A 27910-nucleotide genomic window follows, 5' to 3' on the forward strand; every position below is an offset into this window, starting at 1 on the left:
TCTACAGTTAAGGAAATATACCTCTTTTTCTTCTGCCTTTATACTGCTCACATGCCTGAGAATACCACAAATTACAGTGTTGAGACTCATTATACTATAGATAATAAAATTATACCTAATATGTATAGAGTATGCTATGTTTATTAACTCATCTAATTCTTTTAACATTTCTATGAAGGATGTTTTATTACTAATATCCCAATTCTAGCTTTGAGGAAATTCAGGCACAGAGAAACTAAATACCTTGTCCAAGGTCACACAGACACAGCAAGGATTAGAACTTGAGCAGTCTGGCTCCAGGGTCTCATGCTCTTAACCACTACGTACAATCAGCAAAGAAAAGTTAACCCTCTCTCTGTTAACAGCAACCACGACGGACAGTCGTTGTAAGGTTTCTAAGATCTCATTCCACATGTGAATCTAAGCTCACTAAAAGATTACATTATTCTATGAGAAAACCACCAGAGTAGAGAACAAATGTACTACCGCACCAACATTTTAGTGCATCAAATAATTTTCAGAGCACATTTTTAACAATTAAAAGAAAATTTCACGCATATTCATAAAAAGAAAACTACTTAGAAAGAGTTGTGAAAGTTATGGATTATTTTGCCCAAAGTACATATTGGTCATATTAAAAACAAATTGATAAATTAATACATATACACTCAGATACGTGTAAAGATACGTATCATTTAGTTTCCTCCTCTGTTAAAAAACAGGAATTGGACTACATCAGTGGTTCTAAGATCTTATTTTAGCCAGAGGGATAAAATATTTTACCAAGTTGTCTTCCCATTCCTTTTCCGACTTTTGGGTAGCCCTATTGGGGATAAGAAAAGCTGAAAAAAGAGAAATCCTACTTTAATTTTAGAGAAAACTCAGGGGCCCTAACACATGATGTTTCTACTTAAAATACCTGTTTTAACAAGGAATCTTCAGAAACACATCTAACAGAGTGGAGGGGGGCGGCGGAAGAAAGGGGAAAAAAAACACATCTAGAAATAAGTACATTCACTAATAAGCATGTTCACCTTCCATTAAGTTGAATTCTATCAGCTAATTTTGAGAATTGGTCCGGAAGTCTTCTCTGTTTTATGACACCCTCAGGAGTAACAGAAACTTCACAGAGAGAATATGTGTCGGATGCGCCAGTCAAACCAAATTCATGAACAGCATGACAAACAACTTCTTTAGCTGTAGTGTCTTTACTGATGATAATGTAGCAACTTTGTTGATCAGCTTTGAAAACTCTTATAACTTGATCAGGAATATCTATATAAATATAAAAATGTGTTGTTATTTTCAAGAAAATTACTCTCTTCAAAAAGCAATGTGAAACACAATGATCCCTCTAAACAGTGAAATACACATTTCTGTTTCAGGAGGTTGACAGAAATAACTGCTGCCTTTATTGATAAATAAGTGTATCTAACTTTTCAGATGACAAAATACTAACTTATGCTCACAGAAAAACACAAAGAAAAAGATAAAAACTAGGGTCATACTACACATACAATCTGGAAGCCACAATTCTTTTTATTTCTAAACATTTTGATGCATTTTAAATATTTTTAATTATCCAAACCCTTAATTAATGATAGGCACACATTTCACTTTCTATTGTCTTGCTGCTAACATACTGTACCATCTTCTGAGAAGGAACACAAAGTTGTGTATCTGGCTAACAGGGTTTAAAAAAAATCAGACTCTAGTAAAGTCATTTTTCCCCATGCGATGGACAACTGTCATACAGTCACACAAGAGGGATTCAGGCATCATAAATGGGCACCTAGGACAGACCCACAAATGAGGTTATCCAAAAGGCATCCCATAACCCAAACCCTGATGAATTTGCCAAGATAATAAAAATGCCACCTTGGAAAACATTTGAGAGACAGAGAAAAAATTCTTTGCACTAATATCAATGTCAGTGTAAACCTCTTTTTCTATTTCAGAATTGTTACATGTATAATATATATACATATATTCTTTGCAAATATGTTAGTAGGAGAAAATCATATATGCAAAACATAATATTTGGCATGTGGCAGATCCTCAAATATTAATTAATCAAGTGAATGGTAAATAGGAGATCAGAATAAAGTTGAAGCAGGAAGAAAACGATCTAATCAGTTCAAATTTTAGGCACGAAGCTAGAATACACATAAAATTATCATCCTGGAAGGGCAAAATAGACATTTAAAAAGAATCTCTGAGGAGCATAGCACTGGTTAGTTTTATGATTCCTATCTCATTAATGAAATTCTTATATACTAGGTAAGTGAGTTCAAGAAAAAGATTCTTACCATGTTTCCCCGAAAATAAGACCTAGCTGGACAATCAGCTCTAATGTGTTTTTGGAGCAAAAATTAATACAAGACTGGATCTTATATGTATTAATTTTTGCTCCAAAAGATGCATTAGAGCTGATTGTCCGTCTAGGTCTTATTTTTGGGGAAACATGGTAGATAGCTGGACTTTCAACCCAAAGGCAAAATTTCTGCAATGTTAACTATAATCTTGCATGAGCAAAATTTAAAAATGAGATATGTGAAGGATGCATGTATTGATGCTGAGGTTCCACTACAAATGAGAGAACTTTTTATGTATTTAAGATGACTGTGAAAAACCAAAAACAACCGAAAGACTCTTCATTCTGCTTTAAATTGTTAATTGCTGAACAAATATTTATAGAGTGTCTCTTTGTGTCAACAGTGTTCAAGTGATGAAGATACAGTAATAAATGAGATGAACAAAATCTCTGTTCTCAGGGATCTGCTGTATTCAAGGAAGTGGTGGTTCAAGGAAAGACAGATAACGATCAAGAAAGTAATATAATCCACAGAGTGAAAAGTACCACAAAGAAAACGCGGTGGTGGTACAATGATATACATGATCAAGGACTGGCAAACCTATCTTATTAAGGACAACCAGACAATAAATATTTTATGTTTGCAAGCCAAGAGGCAAAATAAATAATATTTCATAGGTTTTTACATAACAAGAGACAAAACAAATTTCCACAGATTTTTAACAGAATTCAAAACATAATAATGGAATCATAAAATATGTAAAGATATGTAAACACGGAGGTTTAGGTAACACTGTAAATGTCCACTAAAAGAAGACTGGTTAAATGGAATACTACCAGTTGTTTAAAATATTTTGGTAGAATGATACATCCTGATACAGAAAAATATTCAAGGTATATTACTAAGTGAAATGGGCTAAGTGGAAGAAAACTATAGCCTATCATTTGGGGTGAAGGGAATGATACACACAGTTTATATGCACTAAAATTTCTGGAAGGCTATACAAGTAAATGAACAATTGTTAATTCTGGGGAGTGAAGACTTTGATATTCTATCCTTTCTCTGCGGTTTGATTTTTTAAAAACTATAATGATATGCTTCTTTATAATTAAAAATCAGTTAAAATAACTCAGATTTGCAACGTAGAAAGAATATGAAGTTTACTAAATACTAAAGAATATGTATTTTTTTCATGGTTTGTGCTATTAAATAAAAAAGAGTAAGTAAAAGTTCCATATGCAGACTCAGGAAAAAAAATCTGAAGTTTCAAAATTCTTTTAGACACACACTGAACTCTTTGATGCCTCATCTTATATTAGGTCAAAAATTCCAAAAAACTTTTCACAAGTTATAGTATAGCATGATGCTATGAGTATAAAAACATATATATTCAAAGAAAATGACTAAAAGAATATATGCCAGTTTACACTGGCAACCATTTAAGTGGATAGAAAAGTTCTGCCTCCTACTTCATTCACTTCTTTATCATTTGACTTTTAAAAAATAAAATACTACATACAAACATAAGTAATAGAAACCAGAGGTCTTCAAGATACTTACAGTAAAAACCAACAGCTGTAGGCAGCAAAAACAAAGCAAAACCATAAAAAGTCAGCAATCAAAAGCAAACTACTCAACAGTTCTGTAGCTTTGTACCCATTTTCTATTACAATAAGAACTTTAAACATGCAACAGCACATAGCTGAGTTCAAGACTAATGAAAGTTAATCTAACTCGGCCTGATGACACAGATGGATTGCAACATGTATGTGATGTACACAGCTGATCTAAAATTCAGTGCTGTTGTATATAAAGAGCTGAATTTAAAATTAATTGGTAATGAATATTTTATTTAACATAAATATAAGTAGCACCATAAAAGTCCTTCCATAAAGTTGCACATTTGGGGGATTAAAAATATAATTTGTAAGTTAAATACATGTTTTATATGTGTTCATTGATATTGTTGCAGACACAGGCTGCATACTAAGCTTTGCAGACTGAAGTTCTCTACCTAGAAAACAGGTTTATAATCATACTGTGAAAATTGGACCCCAACAGTTATTAAGCTGTTTTTAGGCTCCAAACCCACCCTGCCTGTCATGATGGCCTGCGATTCTGCAAACCACATTCCTTCTTTGCCAACTGGCTCTCTCTTAGGTTCTGCCACAAAGGGGCACCAGGGGCCGACTGCAAGGTTAGAGGAAGAAGAGACTTGCTGCTTTGTGGGCTTTTGTTCCTGTATCACCCCAGCAACACATCTTCACCCTGGTGGTGGCATTTCTTTCACGTACCAGAAGCTGCATCCAATTTGTAGTCTTCCTACACCTCTGTAATACCTTAGTGCCTGCTTTTTTCACCCTTTCAGGTAAATAGTTTCCTTTATATCTTGGTAACAATTCCTTATGATAACTTCTGATCAAATATCTAGAATGGTTTCTATCTCATGACCGAACCTTGATTAATACAGAAATCACTAGAAATCTCTAAGCTAACAATTCATTAACATCCTTGTTCTAGAAAGAACACTGGTGGTCACCTAGAGAATAGGGTGTGTCAAGGACAGATTAATGGGTTTAGTATTCTCTCGAGTGGTTAAGAGACAAGTGAAATAAAAACGAAGAAAACAATGTGTAGAACGACTTTCACTAACCGGTATTTTTATGTTATATCCTACAATTTTTATATTTACATTGCTGTATTAAAACATAAATTGTACTACTACACTTCTATTTCCTCCTTTCTAATACTGAGATTTATGTCATTTTCTTCCCTCTTTACACTAGCTGCTAGCAACTTCAGCATCAAAACTGAAGCTGAATCACAACTACACCAACCTTTGTGGAGGTATTTTCCCTCTTCTCCTTGGACCCAATTACATATTTCAGTTTTTAACTGTGTCTTCTATTGAAAGCTAGCTAAAATCTTTTCAAGTGATGGGTATATAAATAATTCTTCAAAGTCAGTATGTTTCTTCCTCATAATGAAATTTTAGATTATAGTGTTAAATGACAATTTCTGCCTCTCTATCAATAGATGCAGAAAAATTAACTTCATGTCTGACACTGAAAGTATGAACACCTTTGAAAAAGATGTTATAGTATTTTAATTAATACATGAAAAAAACAACTTTAGCTTCAGGTGTTGGGGGAATATTAGTGTTGCTAGAAAATTACTAACCCATTTCTATACATCACAGAGGAAGGTAAGTGACGCCACTTAGATTTGAACAATCTGCCTTATTCTTTTCCACATCCTGGATAACATGTTTCTTGGCCAAGAAACTCTGCTCTATTACTCTGCTCTATTACTGCTCTATTACTCTGCTCTCATTCCACTGCTCAGACTGGGGTTACCAAAAGACACATGAATGCAATCTCTTTTCCATGTACTTCTATTTCATACTGGAGGAAGTACCACTCCAGTTTAGACAAAGACAATCTTCTCTTTAGCTTTTTACATTAAGTCATAACCTAGAGGTTAGAAAAGAGAGCAGCAAGAAAATTTAGTATTTGTTGCACAAAGCCTAATCATCTACTTGTCCACTGGGTACCAAAATGGCTACATACATAAAAACAAACAAGCAAACAGAAAAACAGTAAAAATCACAAACAAATCACCTGAAGGATTAGAAAAATCCAACATGCTGGTGGTAGGCTGCAGGAGATCCGGGCTGCTGGATGACAGTGTCCCAGGAATCGGCATGATGGCCAAACTATGTCTACAGTGTCTTGTTCCCACAATGCTGTCATCTTGTGATTGGCTCAGGCCTCCATCACTTCAAAAGAATGCCAGATATTACTTTAAAGTACTTGAGTGTTCTTAATAGGAAACACTTCTGTTCTCTGAGCACTAAGGCATAACAGAATTCAAAGTGGTGATTTAAAAAATTAAAATATAGCAATTTTTTAAAAAAGGGACAACTGTAATAATGATAATGGCAATAAATGTTTTTTAATAATTACACTCAAATAAAACTTAACTTGTACGTTTAAGTAATTCTACTGCATCATGGAGAAATAGTCATATTTAGTTTTTGCTGGGTTTGGCAGAGAAACTGGACCTGAATGTTTCGGGAGCCCTTGAGATCAGGCAGTTTCAGTGGACAGTGATGCATATATCCAACAATGCACAGCCAATATCACCGCAAGCTTCTCTCTCTCAACAGAAAAGCTCTGCTACCTTCTAGGAAAAGGATGGACTTGGGTCTAAACCCAAACCAAAATATGGAAGGTTGGAGAAAACAATGGGGCCAGGTTCAAGTGACAAAATAAGAAAGGTCTTTAAACATGAGCCATCTGAGACTGCCCAAACCATCAACTGTAGAGAAAAGGTAACAGGAAGATGATGGCACAGAGAATAGCAGCAAACAATGAAAACGTGACAAATAGGAGAAGGAAAAGGAGGACCAGAAACAAAAATGGAAGAAAGAGAATCTGATAGTCTCTAAAGCTTATTCCAAGGGCCCATGATTTCTTGTGTGAGCTCTCAAGTCTAGTTATTTGGCTATTTCCTAGATGAGAACATCAAAACCAGAGTTAGAAAGCAAGTCATCTAAAGTTAATTCCCTTTAAAGGTTTCAAAAACAAGTATCAATTAAATGGCCATATATAAGCAAATAAAATATTTTTCCTTTAAAATAGTTAGAAGTGTTACATAGGCAACTCTAAATCCATCTAAGAGAAAAAATAGAAACAAAAAAAACTTAACTGTCATGTAACTTTTAGATAACCCCAAAAGTCCTATGAAACATAGGAAAAGCAGAACAGTCCTATACATACACAGAATAGCAATGGGGGAAAAAAAACCTCCCATCAGCATCAAAACCACATTATCACTTATTTCTAAGAGTTATGTTTACATTAAAATCAATGCTTTAGGTTAATCTTAATTCCCATCTAAATGTTATTCAATGGAGCATTCTACCCAGTACTTATTACATACCACATACAAACAGAGGTAGAACAGAATACTTACGGATTATCATGGAATGGATTAAAGTCTGTCTTAAAAATGAGTGATATGCGAATATGTTAGGAGTGAAAAATAGGATTTAGGCAGATTAGGAAACTATGCAAGATGAAGTGTAGAGGATTGTTAAATAAACAGCTAAAGGTCTGTTAACAGCCAGACAAGAGGGAGCCAGGACAAGAGAGAGAGCAGAGGAGTCAGGAAAAAGCATGAAGACATGGAAGAGAGCAAAGGTAAGTGTTTCAAGAGCAAGCTATGTCAGACAGACCTGGGTTGTTATTAGCTGTGTGACCTTAGGGAAATTTCTTTATTTTGGGGCCTTGCTTTCCTCATCTAAAAATGTGAATAATGCTATCTATCCCCCCAGGACCACTGTTAAGATTAAATTAGGTAATGTAGGTGAACATTTTGGCACAGAGGAAAATAGGATTACTATTTTTAATGTTAGTGAAGTATTTTTACCAAAATTAATATAAAACGGTATAATCCTAGAAAGGATTTTAAGCAATTCATATTGAAAAACAGAGATGGGAGGTGGGGGTACAACACTTATAGGCACTATAGAAATAGGAAATGCTTTCCTGGGGAGAGAAGACAGTCTGATCTGACAGATAAGGCAAAGGAATTACCTTATTTAATAAGTAATTTTGTGCTTATGCTAAATTGGCTCCTTATAATTAGGTGTGTATTCCTAAAGATCAGAGCTAAATGTTTTAAGATTAGGTAAGAGATAAAAAAAGGAAAGGGGCTTTCACAGACACTATATTTATAGCTTTAAGTAATTTGGCAACCATTTAAATTATGTAGGAACATAATACATATATATATGGCAATCTTTCATGGTTTTTTTGAAAACAAACTTGCCAATTTTTGGACACAGAGGGTCAGGTAACTGAATCCAAGGAAACAAATTGTTAGAAAGAGTAGTCAATCCTATTAACAATCAAAGTAGAAGCAACTTTAACAATGTTAAAATGTTACAATTTTCTATTAAAAGAAATTGGCTTCATTAGCTGCAGTAAGTTAGAATTTAGAGACTAAGAGAAGCACATGAAATACTGAAGTCCTTACTTCTCTTACTGATCTTATTTAATATTACTTCTGCTTTTTAATAGGTAACAGATATGACACTGTACAGTTATAATAATGTAAAGTTGGGTACAAACTCATGGTAATCAAGGTGAGCATGTATAAATGAAAACTATACTAATGTTACGTACAACCCATGCCATGACATGAATGAAATAGTATCTAATTGGCAAAATATCCATGCTTGTTTGGAAGCTGAACTGATAAAGCCTATTTGCAAAAAGTTATGCCATTTCTTACCAAAACAGTCTCCTGAGAAGGTGATGCAGTAACAGAAACAAGACAGTTTTGAAAAATTCCTCAATAATTCCCCAACACTAAATTTACTTAAAGTATATTTTAGTTTCATATTATGAAACTAAAATGACTGAGTAAATATCATCAATATGCAAGTAAAAAATAACACCAATATCAAAAGCAAACAAAAAATGTATGCTGACAAGAAATGGGGAGAAAATATAATTTCTGACAAGCAAATAAGGCAGTCTGCTTCTGGTACTTTTTATATTTTTGCTTCTGGTATTTTTATATTATAAATAATATAAAAATATTACTTAGGCAATCTGTGATTAAACAAAATAAATGTTGAGTGATTAAAAAAATAGATCAGATTTCCTGAACTGTGAAAGTCTCTTGACCCCTGCAAAGGGTTAAGAAAAGCCACATTCCTAGGTCTTTATTTACAGATGTTATTCAAAATCAGTAACTTGTTTTTCACTCTAAATTTTCAGGAGCATTCCTTCATTTTAAAATTATGTCAGGTAATTGAATCCAAGGAAACAAATTTCCTTGAGTTATCTGTTCTTATCTCAACTATCTGTTCCTTCCTTACATTCACTTTCCTTATTCCTCTCACAGATGGAGACACTCTTACAGTATTTCTACAACTCATCCCCTACTCTTAGAGAAGTGAGTGCTGCAAAGGGCAGAGACCTAGAGTCTCTTCCAAAGAGCCCTGGCACATAAGAGATGTGCAGAAACTGTGGAATTAAACTAATTAAAATGTTTTTCATTAAAACATATTCAAAATAAAGAACTTAAAAGCTACAGAAAACAAGCAAGAAAGAAAAGAAAAATTACCTATAAAGCCACACCTTAGAGAAAACCACAATAAACATTTTTCTTCTAGTCTTTTTTGCAGTATATATAGCACAACTTATTTAAACAATCCCTTGTAGTTGAACATTTAGGGGATTTCCAATTTTGTTTTATTATAGGTAATACCCCTAAGAACATCTATACATAAATCTTCATTTAATTATTATTAGACATGGAATTACTGAATCAAAGTTATGGACATTTTTAAAGCTGTTACTAAAAAACTGTCCAAACGCTTTCTAGAAGGCTGCATCGTTTTACATTCCCACAGCAATCTCAGCTTATTATCTCTTACGTTATTAATTCTGGCCCTAAAACTATTCTCTTTGGCAATTTTTAATGAAAGTTTCCTGTTATAAATTATGTATCTTTGATTATTATTGATACAGAACATCTGATTCATGTTCTCTGCCTATTTTTCTATGGATTTTTTTTGTGTGTGTAGCAAAAGGGGCTGTCTGAATTCATTTGTAAGCATTAAGTACCAAGAAATATGACATGCATTCTCAAAAATGCAAAGTGGCCACTCTGAAAGACAAAATGACAAGTCAGTTCCCACTGCAAAATAGACTCCAGTAGAAAAACTTCACTATTTCTACTAAAATAATCTATTTTTTTGGTATTTATATAGCTGAAATTACTAGCATTTTACTAAGTCCAAACATGCTGAGAAGAGATAGCTAGCTTAACGGTAACTCCTGAAGGGCAGCATTTTATTCATGTTTGTATCCAGAGCCAACAGCTTCCTGATAGCACAAAACAAGACTTAATAAATGCTTGTTGATTAATAAACAGAAAAAAAATCCATTCTGAATTTAAGTAAAACTATTTCCACTATGTCTTTCATTTTTTCGGTACCAAATAATGCCTGTAAATATTCAAATGATTGTGCCTGGACACTTCACGTTCCACGCCTTCTGCTCTGACCAAGGATAGAACCCAAGGATTAGCGCACATTTGGTCCTGCCCAAAACATCCACGGAGACTTCTGGTCCATACAAGAAGGTCTTGAAATTTGGTCCTGTCAAAAACATCCACGAACGTATTTGGCCCATGCCAAATGGTCCTTGGTATTCAAATCCCAATCTTCTGTAAGATTTGAACCCCAACCTATCTAGGCTACAGAGGCAAGAAGGGTTAGTACTGGCTATACAGCCACAAGTCACTGGACTAATAAAACACGACAGCATTTTTTATATATTAATCCTATAAACCGAAAGTATAAATAAATGTTATGGGCTATTTGAACTCAGGGACGTTTCTAAGTGTGGACATTTTGGACAGGACCAAATGTTCTGCCAGGAACCCATGGAGAGGAAGAATTTCTACTCCTGAAGGAGATGCTGTGGAGAAGACATACCGATTCAGCTACCTGAAACTGGAAGACAGCTGGTTGGAACGGGACACTAACAAACAAGCTAAAGCCAGTTGCAATTCCAGTGTTCTCTCTTTTTTGCGGACACATGTCATAACTATGCCACTGTTCAAAATGAGAACCAGTTAAAGGAGATAAATATATTCCAGCCCAAACCCACCAGGGATTCTGGAAATGTAACTCAGGACTTTACTGAGGAACTCCCCTTCTGAGCCTCCATTCTTTTTCCTTTCCTCAGTGCCTCCATGCAAACTGGTGGTCATCCAAAACTGTCCCCAATCTCTTCAGTGTGGGTTGGCCCCTCTTATATTTTTCTTACTCAATGCTCATGTGAGAACAAGCCTTTTCTCAAGAGTGTCTGTTGTGCTGCTACAGTATTGTAAGAATTTGGCTATTTTAAAGTTACAATTTTGATAAACCACTCGCCTCAAGAAGAGCACTCACTCAGAAAGGAATAATAAGCTTTCTAGAAATGAGTAACATTAAAAACAGAGCTCAGGATGTTTCAATTCTCTGTGAACCCCCAATTACACGAAGAGCAAATCTGCTTCCCTGACTGGAAATAAGATGTCAAAAAGAATGTTTTCTAATCAGGAAATCTTTTAAGATCTTTATGTAAAAGATGAGAGCTGACGTTTGCCCATTTCTAAGTTGCCTCCTAGTAAGTCTCCTTGCTGATACTGCCACACTGTACCACACCTTCAACACCAACTACGAACACGTGAACGAGAGAGGTGTTCCTAAAAGAAAAAACCCTATCAACGTCACGTGCCTTCCTGCTCCCTTTTCTGACACGATGAAGTCCGTATCTTTGGCATAATATTCTAAGTCCTTCATAACCTAGCTCTAACCTGTCTCTCTCTTTTCATCTTTTGGTGTGCACACATAGTCTTATTCAAACCTACCAAGCTTGTTCCTGCCTTTGTACTTATCAAAACACTTACCACCCTCTACTGCACCAATTGCCTGCCTTCCCCTTTAGATAATCAACTTCTGAAGGACAAGAAACTCACTCGACTTATCTTTCCATAGTTCTATTTCTGGATATTGTGCCTAATGTATAATAAGTGTGTGGAGAATAAAGGGCTCCTGATACAAATTCCTTAGAGGTAGGGACGTCTCTTTTCAGGGCTGTAATTATCACCTGGCACAGTGCCAGGAACTCTCAGAAGCCAAATAAGTATTTTCCTTGAATATGTTTTGTTTGAATATGCTTTCTTTCACTGATTAATTATGCCAACCTACTATGTGCTAGGTATTGTATTTGATTAGAACTTTTGTGATTGCTTAAGGAAGTAAATAATGTAAAATATACAGATATAACATACACTAGAGTCATTTCCAGTAATGACTCTTCAGTGGATTGATTTCATATTTTATAGATCTTAACTTATATTTAAAATCTTGAAAGATTACTCAGTTTTGGTGACATCTCATTTTTGAAATAGAAACTGATTTAAAAAGTCAGCTTTTTTAGACTTCAAGAGGGAATTAAACAGTGCAATAAGAGCAAGATGATTTAAAAGACAAAATCTAGGATCAGTGAATGTGTCCCCAAATTTAACGTGTTCCAATATGTAGATCAAGGGACTGAAATTATACCAAAAACATATCAAAAAAAATATATAGAATAAAATGGACAGTCTTTTCTAAAATTCAAGACAAGGCTAATGGAAGAATACATAATCTAACAGTGTTAATGTCAATGGAAAAGATGGGAAGACATTCAGAATTTATTCTTTCTTATTTATGGATTGCTTGTAGATTTTATGATTTGTTAGTTGTATAAAAAACAAAACTGACCCAACTTCCCCTCCCCAAAATAAAAATTTTACAGTCAATAGGAAAATGTCCACATGACTGAGACTGGCATTACATACCTAAATAGTTTTGGAGGCAAAATACTAAATCGTGTTTTATCCAAAATTTTCCTGATTTTGTTTCTTCCACCTGAAACAGTATTGGCTTTTACTTTCTTATTTCCTTTTTCCTGTGACGTCTGTTCAATATCTCCTGGTACATCCTGGATTGAATGGCGATTACTTTTTTTTTCAGCAATTTTGGGAATATGAGGAACACCAGATTTCTCTTGTTCGGTCCTACTAAGTAACTCTTTGAATACTGCGGAAATAAATAAACAAACTTGTTATTTCTTCACATTACCAAGTTTTTATATCAACACATTTTAAGGATAAACACGGTCACTCACTATCACTTGGCCTTTCACAATCTTATTCATTAACCATTATGAAATTTATACCCATCCTTTATACATGACTATACTTCTGATGCTGTCCAAGAGTGATTTAAAAAAAAGTCACTGGGGAAAATGGAAAGGAGGTGGGCAGGCTGCCAGCATGTTTGAAAAGTCCAGGGGTTCCTATTTAGGTAATAAGCAATATAATTGCTAGTCAACTCAGATTTTGTTGAAACAGATAATTTAAATTCTATTATTCATTATTTCTTATGATAATACATACCATTTGAGATGAGATATAAATGTTATAGTCAGGCTAAGTTTTGCAAAATTTAGCTATTAAAAAAATGGGAAGAGCTTTGCTCAACCTGTTTTTACCAGAAGTAAACAGTACCAACTTTGGTAATACAAGACAATTTCCTTAAGGTCACATTCATGAGACTGTCACTCAGTAAAGTAAAGCAGGACTAAACACTTACTAGAGTGGTCTTATGTAAACAACCAATCAGTGTTAGATAGCTTTCTATCACCTTTAAGTCTGGTGAGTAACTACTTCATCCTTAAGGAGGGTGAAAGTGCAGTGGGGGACGTGTCTAGCAATCTCTTCACCTAGATCTGATTTTTCACCATGTGAGAGGGGCTATACTTCCCCTGAGATCAGGTGAAAGAAAGATGTATCGGTGTAATATTATCTATCTAGAAGCTATTAGTGGCTCATTTTCCTGTTAGAAAAATCTGTATCACCTATTTTTCATTAAGTATTGTCATGAAAAAGTTTTTTGGTTATGTTAAATGTGTATTCTAAAATAAGATAGATCAACTGCTAGAGCTAAAAAAAAAAAAAAAAAAACACTAAAAAGATAAATTCTAACGTAGAAGGTAACTTTCCTAAAAACCTATAGTGCCTACGGGGGGTTTGAATGAAAGAAAAATGGTGGCTGTATATTCTTGAACATGAAGGTCTTCAGCCACATGAGATGTAGACCTTCAGTTTATCAGTAGGTGCAGCTGTGAGCAGTATTACCTTTATATCTGTACCTTTATAGAAGAAAAGCTGTAAATTATATAAATGTGCCCAATGAAACCCCAACCACAGAGAACTGTGATCTTTTCCAGTTATTTTTTGGATAAATCAATAGTTTCCCACAGCATCAAAGGACTAACAAGATTCAGATGGACAAAGCCTTAAGAATTGACACGTTGCAACATAAATAATTTGGTTTTCAGTTGGAAAACTGAACCCCTTTGAAAGTTTCAACCAGAATGATGTCACATTACACCAAAGTATATTGCAAGCTTATGAAAAGCTTGCACATTTTCTGCCTTCAAAATAATGGAAATCTTTAGAAGTCACCTTTCAAAAACACTGTTGGATCAAAATACAATAAATTCCTTTCAGCATCTATTTTCAAAATTACACATGATTTTAAGCCATGTTGTAAAGGTAAAATGCTTTTTTGAGCTAAAATCAAGATATACATCCATTCAGAAAATATTTTCTGACCTACGAACACGTGTCAGGCACTATACTAGAGGTCTGAAGAATCCTCCTGTTGGAGAACATACAGTCAGTCTAAAAATACGTTTCAGAAAGAGAACATAACAAGAGAAACTACGATGGCAGGCCACGGGCAATCTTTCATTAAGTCACCATGTAAGGTGAGTATATTTTAACTAGGCAAAGGGAGGGGAAGGAGGAATGATTCCAGGTAAAGGAAATCTCAAGTTTAAAGTTTCTGCGGTAAAAGAAATGTTCAAGAAAATGAAGACGATGAGAGAGAAGTGGCCTGACAATGCTATGGTAAGGGGTTTGAATTTTCTGTGAAGAACAGTTCTCTGAATGGGCAGAAGATATCTCTGGCTGTGGTGTGTATGCAAGGCGACAGGGTACAAAGTAGTTTGTATCTTCAATGGGCTTTCTTATATAATTATAAGGAAAAATCTGTGGAGCTTGTGATTTATAGATTAAAAAAAATGACTGTGTTGACTTTAAAAAAATTAGTCAAGGACAAAAATGAATGGATGGTGGGCCAATGTTAATTACAATACCATTAAACAGCCAAGATCAGACACATCGATCAGAAATGAAGGTGCCCCAAAATCAGTAAAAGTTTAACACATTTGATTAAAAATTTCTCACTCTGTATATGTATGTATGTTTACACACACACACACACACACAAAATGCAAATAAGGAAAGTCAAAGGACAAAAAATTTGGGGATAATATTTACAACCCTTAAGACAAAAAGATACTGGCTTTTATAGGTCATTCAAACAAATCAAAAAATGAGTAACTCAGTATAAATATGGATAAATAAAAAGATTTTTATAAAAAAATATTAACACATAAAAAAGGTGCTCAACCTCCCTCATTATTAAAGAATGTATAAGAATAACTATAAAGTTGATTATGCCCACTGGAGAGGCATTTTCATATACTGATGAATGTAGTACGCAGACTGCGGAAAACTTTTAGAAAGTAAAACTCTCTGGTAATTGTCAAAAGTAACTCCATCTTGAGAAATTTATCTTACAGGTGTGTCTATATAAGCATAAAACATAAGTACAAAGAATTTTTATTACATCCTTGTAAATAGCAAAAACTGATAATAACCTACAACATCAATCAGTATGACATCAGCTCAATAGATTATGAGAATAATGCAATGGAATTCTATGTAGTAACAATTATACAAGTAAATCTGTATGAACCGATGTGGAAAGGTACAGAATACTGTGCACAGTATGGTTCTATCATGCATCTTTCTTTAGTGTTTTAATTTTCAAACCATATGCATGTATTACTTTTATTTAAAAATTTATATGCTAATAATAAATTATCTGAGTGGTGGTATTTTAAAAGATGTTAGAAAGTTGTGAAAGCCAAGAGGAATAAATGAACTAAAATTTCACAGCAGGAAGAGAATAAACTGAGATTGTGCCAACTGTTTTCTTCTCTGGGGGCATTTGCTGAGTCTAAACATGAGGTGTGGATCAGGTAGAAGGATTCCACTAGAGGAAAGAGAACTTTTGATGGCTGCAAATACTGGCATAAAAACTGGAATAAACTAAAGCCTAAAAGCAGTGTTGCTGTTTTCCGTGAGATGTATCTATTAGTAATGCTGCATCCTTCAGATAGAAATTTTCTGTTTCCCAAGGTCTATGTTAAGCTATTTCTGTGTTTTTATACATAATATCTGATACCAGTTAGTAACTATTATGCCCAGGTACAGAAAGCTAAAGGTATTTGATCCTTCTAAGAACCCTATGAAATAGAGTTGGAGACACTGACGCTTGGAGAGACTTAAGTAATTTGCTCTAGGTGACAGGGCAAGTTTTGCTTTCGTGTTTTTCAAAATCAGAATCCTTTTAGTTTAACCCAAAAGTTGATGTTTCTAGATACTAGTCCAAATTCCAGGAAACTGAAAAACTAGGAAGGCTTACTTATTTGCTACAAAATTAACACAATATTAGAAAACTGCCAATAGACAGTTATTTACCGGATTAAACATAATGTAATTCAGTAAAAGGAACTCAAGTGAAAATGAGGAAAAATACCAAATGTTTCATTTTTCATTATGACTAAGTGCAGTATAAGGAGGAGCGAAAGAAGAAAAAAATAGAGCATACTTCCTTTTCCATGGGCATAGCTTTTAAATTCAACTCTTTTCTCAGATTGTAACCTAAATGACCTATAGGATTTTTTTTCCTCTCTACTTCTTAGGGACTCAAATTTTCTTTGATAGTTTTCAACTGTTATATTGTTCTCAGAATTTCAGAGAAAATTCTATGGTATTTAATAAAACCAAATTACAGTCTTTCTTAAATGTTTAAAAAAACAAATAGGAAACTAAGTTAAAAGTATAAGCTCAGTCCTTGCTTCTTTCGAACACAAACACGATCAAAACATACTGTAGGTACAGTAATCAACATTTTTACAAAAAGGTAGAGTAGGCTGTTATTAAAAACCTGTAATTTTCTGCTTAATTCAATGTGTTACTCAATTTATTTCCATGAAGCAGCTAATCTAGCATTCATACTATTATTTCAGAAAGCTAGCTAGCTACCGTGTTTCCCCAAAAATAAGACCTAGCCAGACAATCAGCTCTAATGTGTCTTTGGGAGCAAAAATTAATTAACATAACACCTGGTATTATATTATATTATTATATATTATATTATATTATATTATATTATCATATTAGACCCGGTCTTACATTATAGTAAAATAAGACTGGGTCTTATATTAATTTTTCCTCCAAAAGACACATTAGAGCTGATTGCCTGGCCAGGTTTTATTTTCAGGGAAACACGGTAAAACAGAAGTAGGCTGATTTGCACAATAGCAGCGGGGAAAAGAGCCTGATTGCGACTTCTAAGTTTCATTCAGGTCATTCCAAGTCTCACTCAGTATCTGCCAACGAAATACAGTACATAAAACTCAGTAGACATTTCATAAATGACTGAATGTAGTTGTAGAAGTATTTTAAAATGTATGTAACTAAATGCAAATAAACTCTCAACACCAAAGATAGAAACACGTTTATGTTTTTACTATCCTCCTTCATTGTAATGACTTTTTTCTATTATAAAAAAAATGCTGTTTTTACAGAAAAACTCACCAAAAATGTTGGTCTTTACAGTAAGTGCAAGATGAGTATTATTCCTCAGAATTTCAAGGGCCTTCACAAATGTAATATTCTCAAAGTTTTGTCCATTTACTTCCATTATCTTCAGAAAAGTACATGAAAATACAAATTAAGACATGAACAATATTAGTTACTTCTGAAACTTTAAGTTTGATAGTAAAAACTTGAATAAAATGCACCCATATGTGAACAATGGTTACCTCTCAGAGAAGTGGGATTACTGTTTCACTTTTTTTCTAAATTACTGTTATTTCCCCAAATCTCTACTATAAACATTTTTTTTCAAAGTTCATTCCCTCTGGGAATCATATTAAGAAAAATTTTAAAATAACACAGGATGGTTTATATATGAAGGAAAAATTTAATCATGTCAGATCAGCTCATAAATATAATTGCCTGTGTATGTACAAATTTTAGTGAAATATTCTAAATGCAAACTTATTGCAATTAAAAGAGAGCGATTCATTTAAAAGTGGTACTCTAAACACATCTACTATCATTTCCAGCCACGGACTGAGTCAGGCAGTCCAAAAAAGAAACAGGCTGACTGCAAAGGGTTCCCCTCATGTGTGACACTGCTGATCCTTTACAGCAGGGCTTCCCAAATTTGCAGTACCTCTCAGATCACACAGGAAGCTTATTTAAAAAATACCAATTCCAAGGAAAAAGGATAGAGAGAGAAACATAATGAGCTAAAAACCAGCAACACAGAGGACAGATCTCAGGGACTGACACAAAGATTCCAGAAGGATGAAAATAAAAAACAGTGAGAAACAAAACTTCAGGAAAAGAGAGGGGGGAAAAAAAATCACAGAAGTAAAAATTCCCCGAGTTGAAAAAAGTTTTGAGTTTACATATGAAATGGATCATCTAATACCATGCAAAGAAAATAGAGATTATTTAAAACATATCCCTCCCGATGAGAAATGTGAATTCTTAGGACAGAAAACAAGAAACTACAAGCATCACTGTAGGGGTCAGGAAGTGGGGCTAGGGATCAAAGGTACCTAAAAAAAGAAAAATAAAGGTTGGTTTGGACTTCTCTTGAGCAGCACTAAGATGATGCGATATATTCTTCTGTGACTCTGACGTTCTGAGGGAAAAATAACTGTGGCCAAAGGATTTTCTACTCCACTGAACAAAAGCATCAGACATGCAGGAACACATAAAACTACCGTATGCATTTGCCCTTTCTGAAAGAAGTACTAGAAGACTACCGGAGATGAATCAAAATAATGGGGACATATGGCACAGATGAAATGAAGTTGATCAATGAAATCAGCAAGGGAGGTGTAAATGTCTAAATAATTGTTAGTAATAAACTTGTAAAACTTAACACAAATGTCAAAAGTATTCTTAAAAGATATATAATGTTAAAAAATGACTTAATAATCTAGATCTAAAAATCTAAGGTAATTTCAATGATGCCTGGGAGGACTGAAGAAGTAAAAGCAGGATAAATTTCTCTATCCCCTCTCAGGAATAAAATCATTGGAAGTTTTTTTTTCGGTGAAGAATGGGGTTCTTAAATGTGCTTACAATAAAATACGGGAACAATAAAATACTGACTCCAGGATCTTAGCTATTAGATATTCTTAATAAGTCTGGGGTAAGGCCCAGAAATCTCTATTTTTAAAAAGCTCCCTTAAGGGAAGATGGGGATTGTTACAAGTTTTGTTTGAGTTTAACTCCTCGAACTGTTGGTATTTGGGCCGGAGAGCTCCTTGCTGTGAGTGCTGCTGTTGGGGGGTGTGCAGGCTGATGAGCAGCACCCCGGGCCTCCATCTACTACATGCCAGTTAATCTCCAAGTCATGACAATTAGAGTATCTTCAGACATTGCCAAATGTCTCCTGGGGGTGGGGGTGGGGGCAACATCACCCCTAGTTGAGAACTACTGTTCTGTAGTATGGAACTTTTTCTAATGTGAATGCCTCAGTATTTTAAAAAATAATAGTATGGTTCAGTTAAAAATAAAATAAAGCCACAATCTAAATGAATGAGTGAACAAACAATTTTTAAATGGGAAAAAGTAAGCTTCCCAAGTGATTCAGCTAGACTTGGGAAACACTCTTTGGCATACATGAGAAATTTGTTAGAAATACAGATTCGCAGACTTCATCTCTGGAGAATGTGATAATAGGACTGCTGTGAGCCTAGGAATTATAGTTTTTAATAATAAGGTTGTCAGTAATCACATTTTGTAATACGATGTTCTAGTTACCTAAAGACAGTAAGGAGAGACGAAATCCCTACCAACTTCCTCTCTCTCAGTATCTCCTTTTCCTTGTCCCTTAACCTGGCCCACTCTGCTTATGGATCTGGTTCTGTGATCACATGAACATTATCTAAGCTGAAAACACCATTTATGGTAATCTTAGGCCACTTACATTTTAGAGCGCTATGAGTGCGAATGCTTGCTCCTTCAAAGCTTGCAAGGGAGCTAACTTACATACTGATCTTTCTGGAATGTTCTGAAGTTGCCAGGTGTACAGCTTCTTAATCCTTGGACGATGGGCAGGACCATTCAAAGAAGGTCATGCTGATAGTGCCCAGACGACCATGCTGTTTCTGGCCAAAGTTTGCATTAAAAGTAATAGATATATGACAAATGTATTTTTTAAATAAACTATTTTTAAAATACCACGTCTAACAAAGAAGCTCAAAACAGTATTTCCTTAAATTGATCACGCTTGCTTGAAGAAATACCAGATGAGAAAAAAATAGCAGGCATAATACTTAGAAAGCTTTCATTTAAGGGGTTGGTTATTTACCTACCTGATCACCACGTTTCAGTCCGGCATCAGCAGCTTTGCTACCAGGTTCTACTCCTTCGACAAAAATACCAAATCCCTTCTCACTCCCTCCATTGAGGCTGAAATGCAGCGGGGACTCCCGGGAGGCCTTCTGCAGTACCACCTGTCTCCACTTCGCCTTTGCAGCACACGCAATATTCAGCAACCGGAGGTGACCATTCATTTTCTAAAAAGCAGAAATGGGTAAAACGTATACAAATGTAGGTGTCTATTCCTACAGGCTTTAAAAAAATAAAATCACCTAAAATTATTAGAATTTGAGCTATATTTGAAATACAGAGTGAAGAACACATTAGCCGAGGTAAATAACACTGGAAGAGGGAAAACTTCCACGCCAGTGCACTCTCGAGAGTATCTCTTAGTATGACTTTTAAAAACCTCCAGATAATCACAGGTTAGAAAAGATTTCAAAGTGACGCCGCGTTTAGAGAGGGATAACAAAAAAACTACTTCTCGTTTCCTGAACCTTCCTAATACACACTTTACTGTTTATCTCCTGGCTTTTATATAAAACCAGAATCTTTTAAAACTTTTATTTAAAATCTTAAATGACTTGAACCATCTTTCCAAATACTGTCTAATATTCAAAGACACATTCAAGTCTCCACCTGTTGCAGGAATGTTACTCCTGTGTTATTTTAGATCTTCTTAAACTTACTAATACTCTAACTTCCAGAACGTAATGCCAGTTTAATATTCAATAATTCTCAAGTAGTGTAATACGTACAAATCTCATGTCCTTAACAAGAGTCTAAAGTAATTTCAGGATAGGGACCAAAAATGATACCTGTTCTGATCCTCTATTACACCTTGGAGTATAAAACATAATTCAGTAAGTACTTGATGACTGACTGATTTACTGGGGAGAAAAACATCCATGACTGTAAGGCAGCTTCTATTTTCCATTAGCCTCTGAATATCTATCTACACAGTCAGCACTGGGAGAGCACATGATGGTGGTGAGTCTCTACGGCTTCTTAATCAAGTTCCCCAATTCCGTTCATTCTCAGAGCAGACTGGCTATAGGAACCAAGGAGTAGGAAAGGGGAAAATCTGCCAATTTCCCCCTTCTATGCAACTCAATCCCTATACTCTATGCGTAATAACAGTAATTCTTGAGCATTTGCTATATGCCAGGTTTTGTTCTCAGATTGTTCCATTCACTAGCTCATTAAATTCTCCTAACAACCCCAATAAACTAGTGATGACTAACTATAAAGTAAGACAACTGAGGCACAGAATGTTGGGCAACATGTCCAAGGTCACGTATCTACCAAGCGGTGGAGTATGAATGCTAATTTAGGCAATCTGACTCTTGAGCTGCATTATTATTTATTTCCTAAAATTTCAAGTTGCTTAAAGCGACAACCCAGTTGCAGTTCAATTTTATATTTAAAAAGGAGAATAAAATGGATTCCTAAATAGCTACTGTGAAAGTTAAGAGGACCTTGAGGGGATTACCTTAGGTGTTGTAGAACAAATGAAATCATAGGCAGAAAGGAGAATGACAAAGTCTAATCCAGATCTGATAAATAAAATAGGCCTTAAAGGTTACATAGTTTCAAATAGCCAGATTGGAAAAAGAGAATTCCAGCTTGAGAGAACTGGCGAACAATAGAAAAATCACCTGGTTGGCTATAATCAAGGATGCACAGAAAAAAGGCTGAAAATGTACATGAGGGACCTGAATGTATGGGTGAGGAACTACTTTGGTGGGAAATACTTTGGTTTATTGACAAAAGAGAGTAATATTGATCTCATTTGTGGTTTAAAAACAATCTTCTGGCCACAGAAAATGGACTAGAAGGAAAAGAGGCTAGAACAAAAATCAGCCAGCTATTGTAACAAATCAGGCATAAGGAAATGAGGCCCCATACTGAGGAGTGAAAAAGAAATGGCTCAGAGAAGCATAGGAAATATGTGGATGCCTCAATCAGTGACCTGGCTGACTGAGCAGCCAACTGGACATCTTGGCCAGCGAATTCAAAGCGAGGGGGCCCACATGTGCACCAGAGTTTATGAGCCTGGGGGAATAGGAGGTAACATTATCATTAGTCTTAAAACAGAAACAGACGAGTCAGGAAGAAGAATGATTTGTTTGGGTTGGAGTGGCAGAGGATAAGAAGATTAAATACGGATTTGGAAGTTCTCAGAACAGAAATTCAAAATACAGAAGAAAGCTGTTCTGAATTGCTATTCTTGGGGGTGGCAAGGCGGAATCCCTAAACTCTAAAGAAGATAAATACTTTTGAGCCTTACTGTATCTTCCAGATTTTTTTCAAATTCCTCCAGAAATCGAGTCATAGCAGGATCACCTTCAAAATCATTAAAATGATTATTTACCCATAATAATACAATCCGTGTTACCTGTGGAAACATGGAGGAGGCAGCATATTGTTATGAGAGGCATTCTTTCACAAAACAGATTCCCAAGCATGTCCAAAACTGAGGGGGAGTTGCATTTTAAAGCTACCCTTCTACCCCCTTTCCTGCACCCAGAAAGTTCATTCTAACAGAAAGACATGGTTTCGTTTGAGCTTTTGTTTCCCTGCATACACAAGTAACAGAGGCAGCCAAGACTCTGGGCCCTCAATGAGAAAACACAAGCCTGTATGCTAAGTACATGGGATGTATATTTCAGACAGTACCTTAAAATGCCAGCTCCAAAGGTCAGGGAAACGTGTCAAAGGTGTGTCTATAGTCCAAAACATGTTTAACCAAAATTATAACAAAAACAAATCTGAAACTTCCTTTGTTTATAAATACCGTTAATTTTCAAAGTTGTGACTTGTTTCCTTTGTGCCATAAACAGAAAATTAAAAACAAATGAAAGTTACCTTGAATAATGTGTCTAGCTAAAATGTAAGTATTTAAGTCACATGTTTTTAAAACTGGTGGAATACACATAAAATCCACCATTTAAATCACTTTAAATGCACAATTCAGTGGCCTTTAGCACATTCACAGTGGTGTGCAACCACCACTAACACTAGTTCCAGAACATTTCATTGGCCCATCCCCTTTAAGCAGCAACCTCCCATTTGCCTTCTCTCCAGGCTCTAGCAGCCACTAATTTGCTTTTCTGTAGGGATTTGCCTATTTTGGATTATTTCATACAACATGTGACATTTTGTGTCTGGCTTCTTTCACTTAGTATAACATTTTCAAGGTTCCTACAAGTTGTAGCATGTAGGATTTCACTCATTATTTCATTTCTTTTTATGGCTGAATAATATGGCCGTACCACATTTTGTTCATCAATTCAACAGTTGATGAACATTTGGATTATTTCTGAAAACCTTTTGGCTATTGTCAACAGTGCTGCTATGAACATTTGTATACCTATCTGTTTGCACACCTTTTTTAAGTTCTTTTGGGTATATACATACCTAGGAGAATTACTGGGTTATATGGTAAATCTATGCTTAACTTTTTGAAGAACCACCAAACTATTTTTCACAGCAGCTATACCATTTTACATTACTACCAGCAATGTATGAGAATTCCATTTTTTCCACCTCCACACCCTTGGCAACATTTATTTCCTTTCCTTTTTTTTTTAAAGCCACCCGAGTGGAGTGTGAAGCAGAATCTCACTGCTTTTGGTTTGTGTTTCCCTGTGACTAATGATGATTTAAATCTTTTTCATGTGTTTGCTAGCCATTTATGTATCTTCTTTGGAAAAATGTCTATTCAAGTCCCCTGTCTATTTTTAAATTGTTATCTTTTTGTTGTTGAGTTCTAAGAGTTCTTTTTATATTCTGGATAGACCCTTATCAGGGATATAATTTGGAAATATATTCTCCCATTCCATGTGTTGTCCTGTCTGTTTTGGTAATGTCCTTTGATGTAGAAAAGGTTTTAATATTGATGAAATTAATGCTTGTGCTTAGGGTATCACATCTAAGAAACCTCTGCCAAATCCAAGGTCATGATTTTTTACCCCTTCTTTTCTTCTAAGAATTTTATATTTAGGTCTGTGATCCATTTGGAGTTAATTTTATATATATGGTGTAAGGTAAGGATCCAACTTTACTCTTTTGCATATGGACAGCTAGTTGTCTTTAAATCATTTCTGTTCATTCTTAGCATCGTTGACTTCCTTAGCACCAAAATAACTATATACAATTGCAAAGCAGGGTGGGTGGGGGAGGGAGACAAGCTTGTAGTTTTGGACACTTGAGTTTCCTAAACAATAGAAATCCACAGTCTAGCTACGTCTAACTCATTTCCTTTAAAATACAACTCAGACACACTATGCAGTTATGGCCCTACTTTTATTTTTCTTAAAAAAACTGACATCCTACCAATTTGCAAGGTATCACTAGTCTTTCCATTAAATGTACAAACATCCCATGAAATAGAGTAAAATAATTTATTCAAAATAACAAACAATGTTGAATGCAAAAAATACTCAAAAGTAGATTTAAATAAGTCACAGCAGATATAAATTCAGGTTAAAAAAAACATTGTTTTCAAATGACTATAAAGTCTGTAAATTAAGAAAAATATATTCTATTTGGGGGCTTACAAACAATAGAAACCCTCTTGAAAAAAATTTACTTGGCGAATATTCTTTCTAAACTATTAACTTATAAATGTTTTATAGATCTCCAGAAACTAAGTATTTTGATAAAGTTAAAAATACTCATGCTGCTATCCTGTTTTCTGAATTTACAGCTACACCACAGCCTTATTTCAGTTTTTGTCTTTTAGGGCTCATATCTACCTTTAATATGCTATTTTGTCATAAAAGTAACTACACTGAGATACATCAATACTGACTCACTAATTTTTTAGGTGAATTAAATCTTAACAAAATAAACATTTATCAATTGCAAAAGGTTTTATGAATAAAATTTAAAGGTTAAAATCACTTTCATGCCTTTATATTTATGAAACCAACCTTATCCCTTAAGCTGTCAATTTTAAACCATTCCAATAGTTTGATGCCAACATCCAAAGGACTTTCAAGAAACGTCCTGTAAGTTAACAGAAAATCTTCTATGTAGGTTGGGTCCACAATGGAATGCTCCTCTATTAAATGCATGATGAGACGCTCAGGTGTTGCCTAAAAATCCAAGGACAGGAAAGATTAGAAATAAACAAATAGCTCAAAAGCAAAGAATTCCTATTAATTACTTTCCTGTGTAGCCATGCCTTAGACAAATCCTGGGAGAAGAATTTTACCTTGAAAACCCTTAGCACTGGGAGTAGGTAGTCTCTATAGGTTGTAATCACTCAGCACCCAGAGGTTTAGAGAGAAAAAGCAGAGGAATAAAAATTTATTCAGCCAAAGCAGTTTTCATTCGTATTTCATCTGAGCAGGGCTTTTAAACTTCACTGATTTACCCCTGGTGTGGACTGTTACTTCCAAATCTACTGCGATGGGGGGATGTTATGATGACCGTCTCAAGGCAACAACAGAAGGGAGAGGTAAAACTTAAAACAACAACAACAAAAAACTTTCCTTCAAATTTAATCATACTCCAAATTCTCTTCTGCCTCAGGCTATAAGGAACACACCAGTTCAAATATAACATGTTTTATTGTTGTCACTTTCCAGAATAGAAGTTTCCTCTTCTATAGTTTCTCCATGCTGGTTCATCATTTTGAGAGGAACCAGAAGTTCTATAAATAGTTTTTACATTTAATTCAGAGTTTTAACAGCTTGCCTGTCTCCAAATGTATAAAAAGGAATATAAACAGCATTTACCTACTGCTAATCCTTGAGCTTCTAAATCAGTGTTAAAATGTATTACCTTTGCAGCCTTTTCAAAAGAGCGTACAAAGAATATAGAAATAAACCAGGTGTTGTGCCAAATATAAAAACCAATTGCTGCCCATAACCTCAAATTCCAATTTGTTGCATTCATCCAAACAATTTCATTGGTCAGAATAACTGTCTGGTAAATAAACATTTGCTAATACTAGCAATGTTCTTATCTAAAAATTTATTTTTTTGAAAAGGTACCCACTTCTGACAATGTAATGTAAATCATTTCTCCAGAAGGAAGTCAGAAGTAAGGCTTTTCATAGAACATGTCATTCCTAATGTGCTTCCACCCTCCAAAACATTCTAAAAGTACCAAATTGGGTTTATCATTTAGGCCAGAACTTAAATCTGGTTCTTAGATCATGTATAACTAAGTCGGGGTAGACCTCATCAGCATGTTAAAGAAAGGCCATTATTCTGATTGGCGAAATCACTGAGGCAGGATAGCTGTGGAGACTGGGTTGGCTAAATATTGAGGAAAGCTGTGGAGACTAGGCCATGCATTTAACACTTTATTTAAAGATGAGTCATGCAGAGGCGTGTCACTATGGTGTTCATCAGCATCCAACAGCTGGGATGTGAAGAGTTGGCTGGCGAAGGAGATAGCTGGCATGGTTACACTGGCATGGTACAGGCTTGTTTACGATGGGCAAGTAACTATGCAGAGCATAAAAAGAATTGGAGAAAGTATGTACAAATATAGTACAGAAAGGCTAGAAAAAACTCTGGAACGGTACTGGAATTGGGAGTATTGATGTGAACGCATGAGTGGTACAGATAAATGGACAGCTATGCATAGTTACAGGTGTGCATGCATTTATCGTTAATATACACATATATTTCCCAGATCTGTCTGAGGGGATGCTAGAGGAGCACTGACTCCTCAGTAGCAATGAACAGAGTGCCCAGATCTTGGTTTCCAAATGCTGTTCTCCACTAGAAGGATCCTAGGATCACTGCAGAAATGTGTGATTCCACAGCTGGAACAGGAAAAGTACAAGACAAACCTGGAACACGTTTTTTTGCCAGATGATAAGGAAGCTCTCAAAAAAGGATGGGGACATGTTAAAAGGATACAGGAGTCAGCCTTAAGAGGGTCCCACTGGCCAAATCTGGGACAATGTGACCATTGAAAAAACACTGATGGTAATAAGGGAATACAATACACGAGCCCACACCAATATAATTAAATTAATGCTCGACAAGAGAATGCTCATCCTTACAGTAAAATTTACTTATTTTTGCAACCAAGTCTAGCTTGAAAAGAGAAACAGTCATCGTTCATTTCCTGTCTTAACAACTACAATTGCCCTATTTACAACTAGAGATCTTTAAAGAGACCGAAGTGTAGAGGGGTGGTTGGCAAGGGGCGGGGGAGAGGGGGAATTAGAGAGAAGGGAAAACAATATGGACATCATCGATATTCAGACTAAACCATGCTGATGCTTTTGATTTACCCTTTTTAGCCCTAATAAAACCTTGGCATATCATTCCTGTCTTCAGATAAGACACCTGTGGTTCAGAGAAGTTAATGTCTATTTCCATGTCACAGAAATCCAGTAAACACTCATTCTGCATTTTCATCTAGAACTCCTTATGTCTTTATGGCTGGTCCTTTCATTT

At 35.1% G+C, this 27910-nt stretch overlaps 1 protein-coding gene across 13 annotated transcripts in view; it reads right to left on the reverse strand.

Moving 5' to 3' along the window:
• The window catches only part of RAPGEF6 (Rap guanine nucleotide exchange factor 6), a 180465-nt gene that overhangs the window by 38809 nt on the left and 113746 nt on the right, over positions 1-27910 (reverse strand). For 6 of the 13 annotated variants that reach the window (XM_033096371.1, XM_033096365.1, XM_033096362.1 and 3 more), the window contains 9 exons: positions 25418-25582; positions 22771-22878; positions 20474-20677; positions 17670-17778; positions 12729-12969; positions 8616-8627; positions 5936-6093; positions 3876-3890; positions 1035-1275 (listed from right to left, as the gene is read on the reverse strand). In XM_033096371.1, coding sequence (XP_032952262.1) covers positions 1035-1275; positions 3876-3890; positions 5936-6093; positions 8616-8627; positions 12729-12969; positions 17670-17778; positions 20474-20677; positions 22771-22878; positions 25418-25582 — 1253 coding nt within the window. Of the gene's footprint in view, positions 1-1030; positions 1276-3875; positions 3891-5935; positions 6094-8615; positions 8628-12728; positions 12970-17669; positions 17779-20473; positions 20678-22770; positions 22879-25417; positions 25583-27910 lie in introns of those variants that run through there. The other 7 variants (XM_033096366.1, XM_033096370.1, XM_033096376.1 and 4 more) reach the window with 4 other exon arrangements.

This window comes from Rhinolophus ferrumequinum, chromosome 24 (genome assembly GCF_004115265.2).
Source record: "Rhinolophus ferrumequinum isolate MPI-CBG mRhiFer1 chromosome 24, mRhiFer1_v1.p, whole genome shotgun sequence".
NCBI classification, from domain to species: Eukaryota; Metazoa; Chordata; class Mammalia; order Chiroptera; family Rhinolophidae; genus Rhinolophus; species Rhinolophus ferrumequinum.